At 38.8% G+C, this 18,660-nt stretch overlaps 1 protein-coding gene across 1 annotated transcript in view; it reads left to right on the forward strand.

Moving 5' to 3' along the window:
* Positions 1-18,660, forward strand: part of MTMR9 (myotubularin related protein 9) — a 111,356-nt gene that overhangs the window by 85,058 nt on the left and 7,638 nt on the right. The window contains exons 7-9 of the mRNA XM_060015263.2: positions 5,494-5,635; positions 7,444-7,664; positions 13,205-13,356. Of these exons, the coding sequence (XP_059871246.1) occupies positions 5,494-5,635; positions 7,444-7,664; positions 13,205-13,356 (515 nt within the window). The remainder of the gene's footprint in view (positions 1-5,493; positions 5,636-7,443; positions 7,665-13,204; positions 13,357-18,660) is intronic.

Genomic DNA, 18,660 nt, shown 5'->3' on the forward strand with positions numbered 1-18,660 from the left:
GTGGTGACAGCAGCAGTCTTAGCATCTCATGCCCATCTTTGGGGTCCGCGCTGTTAGCCGCGGCTCGCGCCCGTCTCTGGAGCTCCTTTAAGCAGCGCTTTTAATCCCCTCTCCTTGCACACCAGGAAACAGAGGGAAGAAAAAGTCTCTTGCCTCTTCGGCAGCTGCAGACTTTTCGCGGACTGCTTCCCGGCCAGCCATGGTGCACTAACCCCCTGCAGGCTGTGTTCACTCCGCCAACCCCAGTCCTCTCCCTGCGCTCCGCCCCAGTGGGTGAGCAGACAAGCCTCTCAGGCTGGTGAGTGCTGGTCAGCACCGATCCTCTGTGCCGGAATCTCTCTGCTTTGCCTTCCGCACCCCTGTTGCTGTGCTCTCCTCCGCGGCTCCAAAGCTTACCCACTCCGCCACCCGCAGTGTCTGCCCGCAAAGGGGCTACCTAGTGTGTGGAAACCTTTACTCCTTCACAGCTCCCTCCCACTGGTGTGGGTCCCGTCCCTATTCTTTTGTCTCTGTTTATTCTTTTTTCTTTTGCCTTACCCAGGTGTGTGGGGATTTTCTTGCCGTTTGGGAGGCCTCAGGTCTTCTGCCAGCGTTCAGTAGGTGTTCTGTAGGAGTTGTTCCACATGTAGATGTATTTCTGGTGTATCTGTGGGGAGGAAGGTGATCTCTGCGTCTTACTCTTCCACCATCTTCCTCCCAGTAATGTATTTTTTAGCCTCCATGTGTTTGTGTTTTTTACATTTTTTTCCCTGTAATTCATTTCTAATCTCATAGCGTTGTGGTCAGAAAAGATGCTTGATATGATTTCAATTTTCTTAAATTGACTTAGGCTTGATTTGTGACCCAAGAGGTGATCTATCCTGGAGAATGTTCTGTGCGCACTTGAGAAGAAAGTGTAATCTGCTGTTTTTGGATGGAGTGTCCTATAAATATAAATTAAATCTATCCGGTCTATTGTGTCATTTAAAGCTTCTGTTTATTTTCATTTTGGGTGATCTCTCCATTGGTGTAAGTGAGGTGTTAAAGCCCCCCACTATTACTGTGGTACTGTCGATTTCCTCTTTTATAGCTGTTAGCAGTTGCCTTATGTATTGAGGTGCTCCTATGTTGGGTGCATATAGATTTATAATTGTTATATCTTCTTCTTGGATTGATCCCTTGATCATTATGTAGTGTCCTTTCTTGTCTCTTGTAACATTCTTTATTTTAAAGTATACTTTATCTGATATGAGTATAGCTACTCCAGCTTTCTTTTGATTTCCATTTGCATGGAATATCTTTTTCCATCCCCTCACTTTCATATGTATGGGTCTTGTTTTTGTGTCCATTCAGCAAGCCTGTGTCTTTTGGTTGGAGCGTTTAATCCATTCACATTTAAGGTAATTATCAGTATTTATGTTCCTGTGACCATTTTCTTCATTGTTTTGGGTTTGTTTTTGTAGGTCCTTTTCTTGTATTTTCCACTTAGAGAAGTTCCTTTAGCATTTGTTGTAGAGGTGGTTTGGTGGTGCTGAATTCTCTTAGCTTTTGCTTGTCTGCAAAGCTTTTGATTTCTCCATCGAATCTGAATGAGATCCTTGCTGGGTAGAGTAATCTTGGTTGTAGGTTCTTCCCTTTCATCACTTGAAGTATGTCATGCCACTCCCTTCTGGCTTGTAAAGTTTCTGCTGAGAAATCAGCTGTTAACCTTATGGCAGTTCCCTTGTATGTTATTTGTCGGTTTCCCCTTGCTGCTTTTAATAATTTTTCTTTGTCTTTAATTTTTGCCAATTTGATTACTGTGTGTCTCGGCATGTTTCTCCTTGGGTTTATCCTGTATGGGACTCGCTGCGCTTCCTGGACTTGGGTTGCTATTTCTTTTCCCATGTTAGGGATGTTTTCAACTATAATCTCTTCAAATATTTTCTTGGGTCCTTTCTCTCTCTCTTCTCCTTTTGGGACCCCTATAATGCAAATGTTGTTGTGTTTAATGTTGTCCCAGAGGTCTCTTAGGCTGTCTTCATTTCTTTTCATTCTTTTTCCTTTATTCTGTTCCACAGCAGCGAATTCCACCATTCTGTCTTCCAGGTCACGTGTCCGTTCTTCTGCCTCAGTTATTCTGCTATTGATTCCTTCTAGTGTAGTTTTCATTTTAGTTATTGTATTGTTCGTCTCTGTTTGTTTGTTCTTTAATTCTTGTAGGTCTTTGTTAAAGATTTCTTGCATGTTCTTGATCTTTGCCTCCATTCTTTTTCCGAGGTCCTGGATCATCTTCACTCTCATTATTCTGAATTCTTTTTCTGGATGGTTGCCTATCTCCACTTCATTTAGTTGTTTTTCTGGGGCTTTATCTTGTTCCTTCATCTGGTACCTAGCCCTCTGCCTTTTCATCTTGTCTGTCTTCCTGTGAATGTGGTTTTTGTTCCACAGGCTGCAGGATTGTAGTTCTTCTTGCTTCTGCTGTCTGCCCTCTGTTAGAATGCCCTTATTAAGAAGGGGATTCCCACTGAAACAGTAGGTAGGTAGAAGTGTTGTCACCACATAGTTGCATGGCACTTTTCTTTGAGATTTTAATTTGTTTTATTGATGCTTCCAAATTAGGGAAATATATATGTAATTTTAAAAATAATGAGAAATTGATAATAGAACAGGTTGCTTAAGATCATGTGGTGAGTTAGCAACTTACCACAGGGCCACCAAGTGCCATGAATCAGGATTCCCTGGGATTCCTGGTGTAGGGACTTCTCTGGTGGTCCAGTGGTAAAGAATCCACCTTCCTATGCAGGGGACACGGGTTTGATCCCTGGTCGAGGAATAAAGATCCCACTTGCCGCTGGGCAACTAAGCCCACACGCCACAGCTACTGAACTTGCGCGCCTCAATGAGAGAGCCCATGTGCCGCGAACTACAGAGCCCACTCACTCAGGAGCCCGCGCGCTACAACTAGAGAGAGAAAACCAACATGCCACAACTAGAGAGAAGCCCGCACCACAATGAAAAGATCCTGCATGCCGCAACTAAGGCCTGATGCAGCCAAAAAAATAAAGAAAAAAAAAGGGAAGCCCATTTATTTTATAAAATATGGGAGTTAAAGACCAAGGTTCTGTGGCAGAGAAATAAATAATACAGAATGATGAGATGTATATATTAAGGGTTTGGGTTTTTTTTTTTTCTTTTTGTGGTATGCAGGCCTCTCACTGCTGTGGCCTCTCACGTTGCGGAGCACAGACTCCGGACGCGCAGGCCCAGCAGCTGTGGCTCATGGGCCCAGCCGCTCCGCGGCATGTGGGATCTTCCCGGACCGGGGCACGAACCCGTGTCCCCTGCATCAGCAGGCAGACTCTCAACCACTGCACCACCAGGGAAGCTCAAGGGTTTGGGATTTTTTAACCTAAGTTAAAAATATTTCCCCTTACATGATGAGTACAGAGGCTTTGTTTGCTTATGAAACATGAATTGTCATAAACTCTTATAACCATGTTGTCTGAGTTTTCAGCCATAATTAGAGGTGATGCAGGTGAATGTAATCCCAGGGGCAGAACAGTGTTTTCTATCTCCACCTTTGTTTAGTTTGGGCTACCTTAAACAGGGACTTACACACTCCTAGGAGAATTGAAGGTTTTGGTTTATTTTGCCATGTTTGAGTTCCCTTTTTTGATGTATATTAGCTCATTAGTTATACCTCCATAAAAATCTGCCCTTACAACACTCAAAATGTAAAAATAGACCTTAAATTAATTGAATTAAATTTAGAGTATACCACAGATAACTAGGATATACATCTAATATATATCAAAAGCCTGAAAACATTTGCTCATACCCTTCAGTCTAGTCATTAGATTTCATCCTGAGAATGGGGTTGTTAACCATAGGTGAACATCAGGGAGTCTTATTTTCAAATTAAGAACTCTAGAATAATTCAGCAAAAGACAAAAAGCTAAGTACACCATCTAAAGTGTAACAAAAATTGGCAGTGACCTGAATGTCCAACTATAGGATTAAGTAAATTGTAGTTCATCACTTAATAGAATATTATGTAACCATTAATACAGTAGTTTTATAGATGACATAGAAACATGGGAAAATGTTTATAATAAAAGTGGAAATAATAAGTTACCTTTCGCTACAGCTATGTAAAGTATATCTGTACATGAGGAAAGAATTAACAGTAGCCAAACATAAAACTTTTATGGGAAAGTGGTGAGCTTATTTTCCTTTTTTCCACAACTTCCTTCACTGTCATTTCAATAAAAAGAGGTAGAAGAAGGGGAGGGGAGAAAATGTAGTTTAGTTTCTGGTGTTTCCTCCCACTCTTTAGAATAATGGGGTCCTGGGAACCACCTACAGAGTGTATAGTGGTATCATTGCCACTGACTTTCTAGATTGATACTTTTTTCCCCCCTAAGGAATTTATTTATTTGGTTGCACTGGGTCTATTTGGTTGCGCTGGGTCTTATTTGCAGCAGGCCGACTCCTTAGTTGTGGCTTGTGGGCTCCTTAGTTGTGGCTTGCCGGCTCCTTAGTTGCAACACGTGGACTCCTTAATTGTGGCTCCTGGGCTCCTTAGTTGCAGGTCACTGGCTTCTTAGTTGCAGCATGTGGGCTCCTTAGTTGTGGCATGCAAACTCTTAGTTGTGGCATGCGTGTGGGATCTAGTTCCCTGACCAGGGATCGAACCTGGGCCCCCTGCATTGGGAGCATGGAGTCTTTACCACTGTGCCACCAGGGTGGTCCCTAGATTGACACTTTTTTGTTGTTTTTTTGTGGTACGCGGGCCTCTCACTGTTGTGGCCTCTCCCGTTGCGGAGCACAGGCTCCGGATGCGCAGGCTCAGCGGCCATGGCTCACGGGCCCAGCCGCTCCGCGGCATGTGGGATCCTCCCAGACTGGGTCATGAACCCATGTCCCCTGCATCAGCAGGCGGACTCCCAACCACTGCGCCGCCAGGGAAACCCCCTGACACTTTTATATATAATATTTTAAAAATTTTCTTCCTGTTTTCATGTTTCTCAAAGTGTGGTTTAGGACTTGTTTCCCAGATTCATTATGGTTTATGAAGGCATCCTTACAGTAAACTGATGGTGGAAAGGTAGAATCAAGGTCAGAGAGATACAGAAAAATAACTTTGTGTGTTTCTAGGCTTGATGAGAAAAGGCTTTAGTTAACTATATTAAAGCAGAAAAGGTCAGCATCTAGTGAATGTGATGAGGTCTGCTTTCTGGTTTTGTAAAGGAAGAAAACATTCAGGAAACAGTTTTATGAAATTTGTTATAATGTAAATGGGTTCTTGTCCTATGAAATTTGGGACTTAATAGTTTTATATTTTCCCCAAGGGAAGCTGTCTTCATGTACCTCATTTAGACTCTAAACCTACTGGACAGAGCAGAATGCAAAAGACTTTCAACTGTTATACTCAAGAAACGTTTATTGTTATACTCAAGAAATGTTTATTATTAACAGAGTTGGTTGACCATGTCAGGAGTGTCCCATTTGTCCTCTGAATTTTCCTACCAGGGAAGGAGCATCCATACTGATTCATGGAACAGAAGGAACTGATTCCACACTCCAGGTTACCTCCCTGGCCCAGATTATCTTGGAACCAAGAAGCAGGACCATCCGGGGCTTTGAGGCCTTGATAGAGAGAGAGTGGCTTCAGGTGAGAAAAGCTATTTTGTCCACAGAGGAACTGCTCATAATTGATGTTTGATCCTGGTTTGTGGGAATGGATATAATATATGAAATTCTGATTGATTCAGATGTTTAATTTTCTGGGGGACAGTAAATCTCTCTTCCTCTTAATAAATGCCTGTAATCTTTACTGCCTCTCAATTTCTGTCTCCCTCTTTGCTTATATTGCTCATTTGGCACTTCATTCCCCTAACAAATGTTATTAGTTGTACCTTGTTACCTATAGGGGAAACACAAAGAACGTGTAAAACATGGTCTTGTCTCACAGAACTTAGTCTTGCTAGAGATAAAAGACATAAACAAGGGGGGAAGGAGGAGTGGGAACTTGTAAGTACAAGGCATGTGCTTTAGTGCTTTCTACCTTCTGCTCATCTCTGTCCTGTCGTCTTCCTCAGCCAGGTGAAATCCTTCTCATCCTGTAAGATCCAGCTAAATATCTCTACTTTCGTGAAGACTCTGGGACCTTAACTTCCTTCACAGAAAAAATTGATCCATTTTCCTCACACCTTGTTTCCTGAACTAGACTCAGATATAGTGACTTCTTTGAGTTCAGGGAACCTTGCCCACCCAATTCAGCTGTTTACCCCTAGGACACAACACAGTGCTGTCCTATATAATGCTGAAGGACAGCTAAAATAAAGGTCTCATAAAATAGATGGAAATCCTTCAGGCCAGAGGTTAATTTAAATATATATACACCATGTAACTTAGTGTGTAATTGTGATTGAAAACAAATGTTTAGATATATCTTGAAAGGAAGTATCTCTGGAGAAAATCACTCTGGTCCTTCTAGTTACAATTCAGCTTTATTATGTGTTAATGCTGTTATGTTTACCATGTCTACCCACCCTGACAGCTGACCTTTATCTCTGTTTAAGTCAGACCATCCTAAATATTTGGTACAGATCTTATTCAGCTACATTCCTTGTGATGCATAGCAAACAAACAAATGAGTATGATTGATTTGTTTATATATTACCATTTTCATGGGCATCAAAATCCCATTCATGTTCCTGGCATTATCTTTGTCAGATAAAGTAGCACGAGGACCCAAAGATAAAGCATGTATATGAAATACCTAGAAGGGTGTGATTTGGGGGGATAAGGTCAGTACTCAGGTTCTGGGTGGGCCAGAGAGCCAAATGATTCTTAAATTTCCTTTGGTCAGTAGATGACAGACTCTTCTAGTTCTTTTTGGGGGGAGGGGGAAACTAAAGACAGCTTTGTCTCTAATATAAAAGCATTCATACAGATGTAATCATGACAGTAACTTTCTTATGTAATTAAAGACTTACTATCAGGAGTAACCTGATAAAAATTTGTCTATGAGAACCCCATATCTATCTGCATTTAGTGTTGAGGCTTCCTTATCTTACAGTAGTCTACAGTGCTTTGGATGGATAGAAGGGGATAGCTGTCGTGTTTTATACCTGAAGAGCTTATGTTCTTTGACTTTGCTCCAGATTTTACAGACGTAGAAAGATTTATTTTATGCTTATTATTACTGAAGTTCATTATTCTTCTATTTGATATTCCAAGACCAACTGCAGACGTTATGGCTAACTGTATATATACCCTTGTTAAGTATTTGGAAATCTTGTCTTTTTCTTTAGTTGGTGAAGATTGTCTTAAACCAAGAAATCATTAAAGAGCAGCCACCCAAATTATATGATGTTCCATTTAATAGTTTTGTTGCAACTGTGTGAAATTTGTTACTAATGTGCTACAGTGTGATCTCACTGGATATGATTGCTGCATTTCCATCTTTTCTCTTAGGCTGGTCACCCATTCCAGCAGCGCTGTGCACAGTCGGCCTATTGTAATAGTAAGCAGAAGTGGGAGTCGCCTGTATTTCTTCTCTTCTTGGACAGTGTGTGGCAGATACTTCGTCAGTTCCCTTGTTCATTTGAATTTAATGAGAATCTCCTCATCATGCTCTTTGAGCATGCATATGCCTCACAGTTTGGAACATTTCTGGGCAACAATGAAAGTGAAAGGTAGGTACCTGCTCACGTGGGGGCCATTTTATTTTTAGCTGTTTTGGTCATTTCCTAAAAGAGACCAGGATTTGGTTCTACATTAATGTTATTTATAAGATGGAAGAGGTTACAGTTAGTATAAATTAAATTACGTAATTTATTGTGAGCCTGTCACATGCTAGGTGAGAGCATATCCTGGATTTTGTTCTATTTGATTAAAATTAGTTCATACACTGATTAAAAAGCTTTGAATAATTGAGCAACCATTAAAATGTTACTCTCCTTATATAGGAGCATAGTATCTTACATCTGGAAGAAGCTTTAACATATAATTCAATTCTACCCTCCATGCAGTTTGATAGATTAGGAAGGTTATTATCCAGAGAAGTGAATGACTTGTCCAGGAAGCACACAGCCTGTTGGTCACCAAAAGTATGGCTGTAGTACAGGTCTTCCTACTCCTGCTCTAGAGTTTTCTCTCTTATACCGAGAAACTGTCCTCAGGCCCAGAGTTAGGATCTTACTTCATAACCCAGACACCATCAAGTTTATAGGTTTAATTAGAAGATTCACATCAGAATGATCATTAAAGATGCTTAACTGGTAATCTTCTCATTTGGGTACAGTCTAAAGGCTTCCTCTGGTTGGGAGGCATGGTTTGTCCCTTGGCTGGTACCTGCCATCAGTTAGTTGAATAATAAATTTAAACAATTAAGTTTTCATAAACGAATAGAATTATTGCATCTTTACCTGTTTGAAATTCAAGAACATAGAGCAATACATGTTTTTTTACTTAACGCTGAATTGGCAGATATTTCAACTTTAGAGTTTCTTACAGATTCTTGTCTTCAAAAGTAGGGAAAAATTTAGAACTATTTGCTCTAGAAAGTTCTGTGTCATCACAGTTTTCTCACTGTGCTTTGGCTATAGTTACTGCAGCCACATGTGATTCATATGGTCAGTTTGATTTAATGGATTTGTTTATAATTTGCACTGTTTCTTCTGTATCCCAAGGGTATTTGCTCTAAGTGTTTTCTCTGATAATATATGGAGTTGGGAGAGGACTAACTTGCTCAAGATAAAATGTCTTATTGGTACTGAGTCCAAGCTTGTACTGCTTCTGCACGACAAGCCAATAAATCGAGAGACGAGGTGTTGGGGCAAGGAATAGGAACTTTATTCAGAAAGCCAGCAGACCGGGAAGATGGTGGACTAGTGTCCCAAAGAACCATCTTGCCTGGGTTTGGATGCTAGTTTCTTTTATAAAACAAAGAGGGGGAGGTAAGGAGGTAAAGTTAAAAAAGAAAAAGAAAAAAACACAAGGTGATAAGTTGTTGTAAATGTTTCCTGGTTCCTGCCAGAGTCTGGAGGGGATGCATTCATTTCTTCCTCCTTGCAGTCCGTCACAGGTGGGCCTGGTCAGGATGTTTCCTGGGAGCTAAACAAAGGTGTTTTAGCTTACTGCTCAGGATGGGGGACAGGGTTCCCCAGATGGGCCATTATGTATTCTTTAAGCTATAAGCAACATTCCTTTAGTGATTAACTTGTAGCAAAAGCAGTAGAATACAAAGTTTAGAGTAAAAGAAACAGATCCAGTATGGAGCCAGATTTGTTCTTCCCTATTACATTATGTTGGCATTACAAAATCGAACCTTTGTGAAAACCTTCAGATGGGTTGGTGGTTGGGATTGTCCCTGAGCTGTTCATTCATAGTTTAGGCTTAAATGAATCTTTGAACATCGTACCTCAGTTTTTTCAATTGATGAAATTTACTTTGGGTATTTTAGTATCATTTTAAGTTGACTTTCTAGAAATGATTATACTTATATTATTACACTTGAATTCATTACTTATGCCAAAAGAACAGGCCTACTTCCAAAAAGTAGGATTTGGATTGATTTGTGATGGAGATGCCATTAATATTTCCCTTCCCACCCCAGAAACTATTCTGTAACATGTAGTTAATCCAAATAGAACATAAATTATTAATTTTTTCCTATTTTTTCCTTATTAACAATAGATGAAAAGTTTAATGCTTCCTGACTTTAGGGTTCTATTCATCTCTGTTTTAGAATTCTGCTAGTCAGAATAGAGTTTAATTAGAAGAGATGACCTAAGAGAAAGCAATGACCATCCTTTTTTTTCCCTTTTAAATATTACATACGAAAGAATAAGAACTTTTAAGATTTGTTATGAATACAAAGTCTGAAATTACTTGAACCCTGTGAATTTGGGAGATTGGAGTATTAGCTAGCCTAATAAGATTTTTTTAAAAATCTTTAAAGATTTAAAAAAAATCTTTAAAAACCACTGAAACTTCTTGGTAAAAGATGACTTCAGTTAAAAGGGAAAATGTAACATTTTTAAAAAACAGCTTTATTGAGATATAATGCATTTACCATAATATTCAGCCATTTAAAGTGTATTTATTGTGATTTTTAAAAATGGTATATCAGAGTTGTGCAACCAGCACTGCACCTAATTTTAGAACATTTTCATCACCTCCAAAACAAACCCCATATCCATTACCAGTCACTATCCATTTTCCCTCCCTCCATCCCCTAGCCCCTGATAACCACAAATCTGCTCTTAGTCTATAAATTTGCCTGTTTGACTATTTCATATAAATGGAATCATACAATATGTGGTCTTTTATGATTGGGTTCTTTCACTGAGCATATTTCCAAGGTTCATCCATGTTGTAGAATGGGTTGTTTCCATCATTTGGCTACCATAAATAATGCTGTGTTAAACATTTGTATACAAGTTTTTGTGTGGACATATATCCATTTATCTTAGATATAAACCTAGGAGTGGAATTATGGGTCGTATGGTAACTGACATTTTGAGGAGCTGTGAAAGAAAGTGGCAGCACCATTTTACATTCCCACCAGCAATGTATGAGGGCTCCAGTTTCTCCATATCTCCACCATTTTTTATTGTCTGCCCTTTTGATTTAGTCATCCTAGTGGGTGTAAAGTGGTGTAAATCTCATTACAGTGATTTGCATTTCCTTAATGGACCAATGGTGTTGATCAGCTTTGCATGTGTTTGTTGGGCATTTGTGTTATCACTTCTTTGATATCCAAATATCTATTTGGATACTTTGCCAATTTTTTCATTGGGTTATTTGTCTTTTTATTGTTGAGTTGTAAGAAAATTTTGATAGAGATTGCATTGGAATCTGTGGATCAATTTGGGTAGTTATTACTGCCTTAACAGTGTTGTCTTCCAGTCTATGAACACGGGATGTCTTTCCATTTATTTAGGTCTTTAATTCCTTTCAGCAATATTTTATAGTTTTCAGTATACAAATATTTTACCTCTTCAGTTAAATTTATTCTTGGTATTTTAATATTTTGAATGCTGTTGTAAATGGAATTGTTTTCTTAATTTTTTTGGAGTATTCACTGCTGGCATATAGAAACATGACTGTTTTTCTGTGTCTATCTTGTACCCTGCAGTTTTGCTAAATTTATTTATTAGCTCTAGTAGTTCGTGTGTGTGTGTGGATTCTTTGGGATTTTCTATGCATAGGATCATGTTATTTGCAAGTAGAAATCATTGTATGTCTTCCTTTCTACTTTGGATGTGTTTTCTTTCTTTTTCATGTCTAATGAATTTCCAGTACAGCATTGAATGGCAGTGGTGAAAGCAGGCACTCTTGTTTTATTCCTGATCTTAGGGAGAAAGCTTTCAGTCTTTCACGAGTGTAATGTTGAGTATGATGTTAGCTGTGTTTTTTTTCATAAGTACCCTTTACCATGTTGAGGAAGTTCCCTTCTATTCCTAATTTATTGAGTGTTTTTGTCATGAAAAGATGTTTTGTTATCTGCTTTTTCTGCATTAATTGCAATGATCATGTGGTTTTTTTCCCTTTGTTCTATTAATGTGGTGTATTACATTGATTGATTTTCTTATGTTGAACCACTCTTGTATACTTAGGATAAATCTCTCTTGGTCATGGTATATAATCCTTTCAATGTGCTGTTGTATTTGGTTTGCTAGTAGTTTGTTGAGAATTTTTGCATCTATATTTGTAAGGGACATTGGCCTATTACAGTTTTCTTGTATCATTGTCTGGCTTTGGCATCAGGGTGATAATAGCTTCATAAAATGAGTTAGGAAATATTCCTTTTCTATTTGTTGGGGAGTTTGAGAAGGATTGGTGTTCATTTTTCTTTTATATTTGATAGAATTTACCAGTGAAACCATCTGGTCCTAGACTTTTCTTTGTGGAGAGATTATTTGTTACTGAGTCAGTTTCCTTATTTGTTATAGGTCTGTTGAGATTTTTTATTTCTTCAGTCAGTTTAGGTAATTTTTGTGTTTATAGGAATTTGTCCATTTCATCCAGATTATCTAATTTGTTGGTGTGCAGTTAATAGTATTTTCTTAAAATCTTTTTTATTTCTGTAAGGTCAGTAGTAATATCCCATTTTCATTTTTGATTTTAGTTATTTGCATCTTCCTTTTTCTTTGTCATTCTAGCCAGAGGAACAATTTTGTTGATCTTTTCAGAGTACTGACTTTTGGTCTCATTGATGTTATTTTAAAAAGTTTTTTTGTCTGTCTCCTCTGTAATCTTAGTTTTTCCTTCCTTCTGCAAGCATTGGCTTAGTTTGCTCTCCTTTGTCTAGTTCCTTAAGGTGTAAAGTTAGATTACTGATTTGAGATCTTTCCTTTTTAACATAGGTTCTTGCTATAAATTTCCCTCTGAGCATTACTTTCACTGGAGTTGTGTTAGCATGTTGTGTTTTTGTTTTCATTCATTTGTAAGTATTTTCTGACTTCTTTCGTGATGTCTTCTTTAAACCGTTGGTTGTTTGAAAGTGTGTTATATAATTCCACATACTTATGTATTTTCCAGTTTTTCTTCTGTTATCAATTTCTAACTTCATTCCCTTGTGGTTGAAGATGCTTTGTATGATCTCAGTCTTTTAAAATGTATTGAGCTTTGTTTTGTGGCCTACCACGTGGTCTGGCCTGCAGAATGCTTCATGTCCACTTGAGAAGAATGTGTGTTCTGCTGTTGGGTAGAGTTTTCTATATTTGTCTTACATTTTGTTCAAGTCCTGTATTTCCTTATTTATCTTCTGTCTAGTTATTGGGATAGTGAAATCCTCAACTATATTAGAGAATTGTCTGTTTCTCTGTTCCATTACGTCAGTTTTTGCTTCATATGTTTTGTGGCTCGGGTGCAACATACATATATATTTATAATTATTATATCTTCTTGGTGGATTAACTTTGTTGCCAGCTTTGGAAGCCTGCAAAACAGTCTTTGTTTTGATGTTGTTGACAGTTAAAAATGCTGACAAATATTTTAATTTTACAACATTTTGTTCCTCTGCTAAAAGTCTTGTGTTCTGCTTTCTAACATATAACAGAAAAGAAATTGTCCTGTTAGAGGGAGCATTTAATAGTGGTTGTCATAAATTAATTGTTTTAATGGCAATTTTCTTTCTTGATCAGATGTAAGTTGAAGCTACAGCAGAAAATGATGTCTCTATGGTCATAAATTAATTGCTTTAATGGCAGTTTTCTTTCTTGATCAGATGCAAGTTGAAGCTACAGCAGAAAACGATGTCTCTATGGTCTTGGGTCAACCGGCCCAGTGAACTGAGTAAGTTCACCAACCCTCTCTTTGAAGCCAACAATCTTGTCATCTGGCCTTCAGTTGCTCCACAGAGTCTTCAGCTGTGGGAGGGTAAGCCACGCATCCTTCGCAAACATTTTATTAATATAGTCTGGGATGTTCTCTTGACTGCCTGTGGGTACATGAGTACATGGATACTGCTGTTTATATCGGATATTTTCTCAAGATAAGAAGGTACATTTTTTTTATTGTGACAAAAACACAAAATTTACCAACTTAACCATCTTTGAGTGTGCAGTTCAGTATGGTTAAGTATATCATGTTGCTGTGAAACAGGTCTCCACAACTTTTCATCTTGTAAATCTAAAACTCTGTACCCATAAACAACTTCTCAGTGCCCCTCTCCAGCCCCAGGCAACCACCCTTCTGCTTTCTGTCTCTGGATTTGACTGCTCCAGGTACCTCATATAAGTGGAACCATACAGTATTTGTCCTTTTGTGACTGGCTTATTTCATTAGCATAATTAATGTGCTCAAGGCTCATCCATGTGGTAGCATGGGACAGGATCTCCTTCCTCTTTTTTTTTTTTGCGGTACGCGGGCCTCTCAGTGTTGTGGCCTCTCCCGTTGCGGAGCACAGGCTCAGCGGCCATGGCTCACAGGCCCAGCCGCTCCACGGCATGTGGGATCCTCCCGGACTGGGGCACGAACCCGTGTCCCCTTCATCGGCAAGCGGACTCTCAACCACTGCGCCACCAGGGAAGCCCTCTCTTTCCTCTTTAAGGCTGAGTAATTTTCTATTGTGTGTGTGCATGACGTTTTGTTTATCCTTATGTCAGTGGGCACTTGGGTTGCCTCCACGTTTTGGCACATAGGCATGCAAACATCTCTTTGAGGCCCTGCTTTCCATTCTTTGGGGTATGTACCCAGAAGTGGAATTGCTGGGTCATATGGTAATGCTACGTTCAGTATTTTGAGGAACAGTAATTCTGTTTTCCGTAATGACTGCATCATGTTACGACCCCACCAGCAATGAATAAGGGTTCCAGTTTCTCCACATCTTCATCAATGCTTGTTATTTTCTGCTTTTCCCCTTTGATAGGCCATCCTAATGGGTGTGAGGAAAAGTACATTACTTTTTGTGTAGAAAAAGTGATAGGTGGTTGGGACAGGTATAAACTGTAAGCTCCTAGGAGATGGTTTCTGTTTGCTTTATTAAGTAGTCATTAGGTAGATTCTTCTGTTGAAGGCTGTTGAAGGGGTAATGAACTAGTCATTCTAGTAAGATTCCACAAAACGTACATAAATGCCATCCATCAGTGCAGTAATACAGATATCCTGTTTGTGTGGAAGAGTAATCCAGGCTTAATTTTCATGTCTATTCTAAAGAATGTCTTTTTTGGCTTTTTTGCGGTACACGGGCCTCTCACTGTTGTGGCCTCTCCCGTTGCAGAGCACAGGTTCCGGACGCGCCCGCTCAGCGGCCGTGGCTCACGGGCCTAGGTGCTCTGTGGCATGTGGGATCTTCCTGGACCGGGGCACGAACCTGTGTCCCCTGCATCGGCAGGCGGACTTTCAACCGCTGCACCACCAGGGAAGCCCCCTAAAGAACGTGTTTTACCTACATTAATTTTTCAGATTCTTGAAGTTTATCTCCTTAAATACTAAAGCTTGTTTTTTTAAAAAATAACCAAAACCTATCTAAAACATATTATCCATTCATTAAGCAAAGACTATAAAAAACCATTTAATTTCTTTTTAACCAATTTGTAGGTAGTGTACATTTGTAGGTACATTTTTATTCATCTTTATATTAAACAATATAAGGCATACACACAGGAATGATAGCTGTTTGGTAAATTGAAGTACTATAAATGTCAGTTAGTATACTGTGTTCTAATACATTATTGTCTCAAGGGTAATTCTCGTGTGGAAACTGCCCGTTGTGTGTAAAAGGGTCTCAGGTTGCTTTGCTTCCTTGTTTTGAGACCGAGCCTGTTTCTGTCACTTCTCCGGCCATCAGTTTCACGGCTTGTTCCGCTTGGCATATCTGTCATTAGCTGCTTCCTCCCCCTCAGTTTATGCTTCTAATCTTATCAGTTGAGGTGTCCCCTAGTTAGAATTGTGGGAAAGTGGCCTCAGTCTCCAGGGTCTCTGAGTCTGAGTGTTAGTGCTTTGGGGATTTGGGGCTGCTCAGAACTTCTCCTTGCTTATTGAGTGTTTAGATAGTCACAGATGCAGGACAGGTGATCTCTTAAATGAGAGTTTACAGCTGTACTACTTGTTTAAGACTTCTGAGACAATTTACCTAAAAGCCACTGTCATGTTTAATAACTGAAACAAGAATCTAGTTAGTTGGGAGGAAAGCCAAAATTGGGAGTCCAATGGCCTAAAGGACTATTTAACTTGTTTTTACCAAACCTCATTGACAGTTTAGGGATTATGTGATAGAAGAAAATTTTTTTGTTATATGAATGAGTTCCTCCTACACCATTAAGAAAGGGGTTTCTCTGTATGTTTACTACCTCCTCAACTTAGAACTGGAAGAAATCCTGTTAGGTAAAATATTCTCATGGAAAGTATATGGATTGTATAATGACACTACTCTGGCCTTAAAATGTCTCTCTGCTGTTTATAATTACATTGTAGTCATTGTAGTCAACCATTAATATTAAGTAATTCCTGTATTGAAGAACAGGATTTTAAAAATAAGCTCATTTAATAGAAAAATCAACACAGGTCAGTCTTTAGTCTGTGTTTCTATCTTCTTCTATCTAGCATTTGGACACATTACAGAAGGACTGTCTAGGGTGCATGGCAGTTTGGTTTATGGAAAGTATTCTAATATAAAGTATTCTAATCATAAAACTTTTGTGAACTTGCCAGCTGCTGACTTCTTGCAGCCTGGAAGGTGTTTGTGCCTCCTGGCCTGAGTATCTTTAAGCGGTTACTTTGGGCTGATATCATTAACGTACATCTGTGTAGAGGAGAAAATGTCTTTACTCCATAATAAAAGGATAATTATTATTTGGGGAAAGAAGCAGTTGCCTACAGAATTGGAAAGCTGCCTCGTAAGTAACAGAGAGAGAGAGAGAGGGAGTGCTGAAGTTTAGGCTCTTAAATAACAGTTTGTGTAGTTCTGTTTTGCTGTAACTGCCACTTTTCCAGTGAAAGTGATTTCACACATGTAGGTCTTACAGGTCTGGATAAAGTTCTGTAATTGTTTAAAGAAAGATTTGTATTGTGAAACTATAAAGTTTATCCCATTGTAAATGTACAGTTTGTATTCCTGAATATATCAGAGAACAGGATTTTGATCTATTTCATAATTTTGTGGGGTTTTGAAGAATTAATGAGCATGTACATAGTGACTTTTTTAATTTTTGAATTCTATCGTTTCATACAGCAGGTTCTTATTAGTCATCCATTTTACACACATCAGTGTAGACATGTCAATCACAATCTCCCAGTTCATCCTACCACCATCCCCACTCCCACTTCTTTCACCCCTTGGTGTCCATACGTTTCTTCTCTACATCTGTGTCCCAATTTCTGCCCTGAAAACCGGTTCATCTGTACCATTTTTCTAGGTTCCACATATATGCGTTAATATACAATATTTGTTTTTCTCTTTCTGACTTACTTCACTCTGTATGACAGTCTCTAGATCCATCCACGTCTCAACAAATGACCCAATTTCGTTCCTTTTTATGGCTGAGTAATATTCCATTGTATATATGTACCACATCTTCTTTATGTGTTCATCTGCTGATGGGCATTTAAGTTGCTTCCCTGACCCTGGCTATTGTAAACAGTGCTGCAGTGAACATTGGGGTGCATGTGTCTTTCTGAATTATGGTTTTCTCTGGGTATATGCCCGGTAGTGGGATTTCTGGGTCATATGGTAATTCTATTTTTAGTTTTTTAGGGAACCTCCATACTGTTCTCCATAGTGGCTGTATCAATTTACATTCCCACCAACAGTGCAAGAGGGTTCCTTTTTCTCCACACCCTCTCCAGCATTTGTTGCTCGAAGATTTTCTGACGATACCCATTCTGACTGCTGTGAAGTGATACCTCATTGTAGTATTGAATTGCATTTCTCTAATAATTAGTGATGTTGAGCAGCTTTTCATGTGCTTCTTGGCCATCTGTACATCTTTGGAGAAATGTCTATTTAGGTCTTCTGCCCATTTTTTGAGTGGGTTGTTTGTTTCTTTAATATTGAGCTGCATGAGCTGTTTATATATTTTGGAGATTAATCCTTTGTCTGTTGATTCGTTTGCAACTATTTTCTCCCATTCTGAGGGTTGTCTTTTCATCTTCATTGTAGTTTCCTTTGCTGTGCAAAAGCTTTGAAGTTTCATTAGGTTCCATTTGTTTATTTTTGTTTTTATTTCCATTACTCTAGGAGGTGGTTCAAAAAAGGTCTTGCTGTGATTTATGTCAGAGAGTTTCTCTAAGAGTTTGATAGTTTCTGGCCTTACATTTAGGTCTGTAATCCAATTTGAGTTTATTTTTGTGTATGGTGTTAGTGAGTGTTCTAATTTCATTCTTTTACATGTAGCTGTCCAATTTTCCCAGCATGAATTACTGAAGAGGCTGTCTTTTCTCCGCTGTATATTTTGGCCTCCTTTATCAAAGATAAGGTGACCATATGTACGCGGGTTTATCTCTGGGCTTTCTATCCTGTTCCATTGATCTATATTTCTGTTTTTGTGCGAGTACAATACTGTCTTGATTACTGTAGCTTTGTAGTATAGTCTGAAGTCAGGGAGTCTGATTCTTCCAGCTCCATTTTTTTCCCTCAAGACTGCTTTGGCTATTCGGGGTCTTTTGTGTCTCCATATAAATTTTAAGATTTTTTTGTTCTGGTTCTGTAAAAAATGCCATTGGTAATTTGATAGGGATTCCATTGAATCTGTAGATTGCTTTGGGTGGTAGAGTCATTTTCACAATGTTGATTCTTCCATTCCAAGAACATGGTATATCTCTCCATCTGTTTATATCATATTTAATTTCTTTCATCAGTATCTTATAGTTTTCTGCATACAGGTCTTTTGTCTCCCTTGGTAGGTTTACTCCTAGGTATTTTATTCTTTTTGTTGCAGGGTAAGTGGGAGTGATTCCTTAATTTCTCTTTCAGATTTTTCATCATTAGTGTATAGGAATGCAAGAGAATTCTGTGCATTAATTTTGTATCCTGCTACTTTACCAAATTCATTGATTAGCTCTAGTAGTTTTCTGGTGGCATCTTTAGGATTCTCTGTGTATACTACCATGTCATCTGCAAAGAGTGGCAGCTTTACTTCTTTTCCGATTTGGATTCCTTTTATTTCCTTTTCTTCTCTGATTGCTGTGGCTAAAACTTCCAAAACTGTTGAATAAGAGTGGTGCGATTGGGCAACCTTGTCT

Source organism: Delphinus delphis, chromosome 6 (genome assembly GCF_949987515.2).
Source record: "Delphinus delphis chromosome 6, mDelDel1.2, whole genome shotgun sequence".
In the NCBI taxonomy this organism is placed as follows: Eukaryota; Metazoa; Chordata; class Mammalia; order Artiodactyla; family Delphinidae; genus Delphinus; species Delphinus delphis.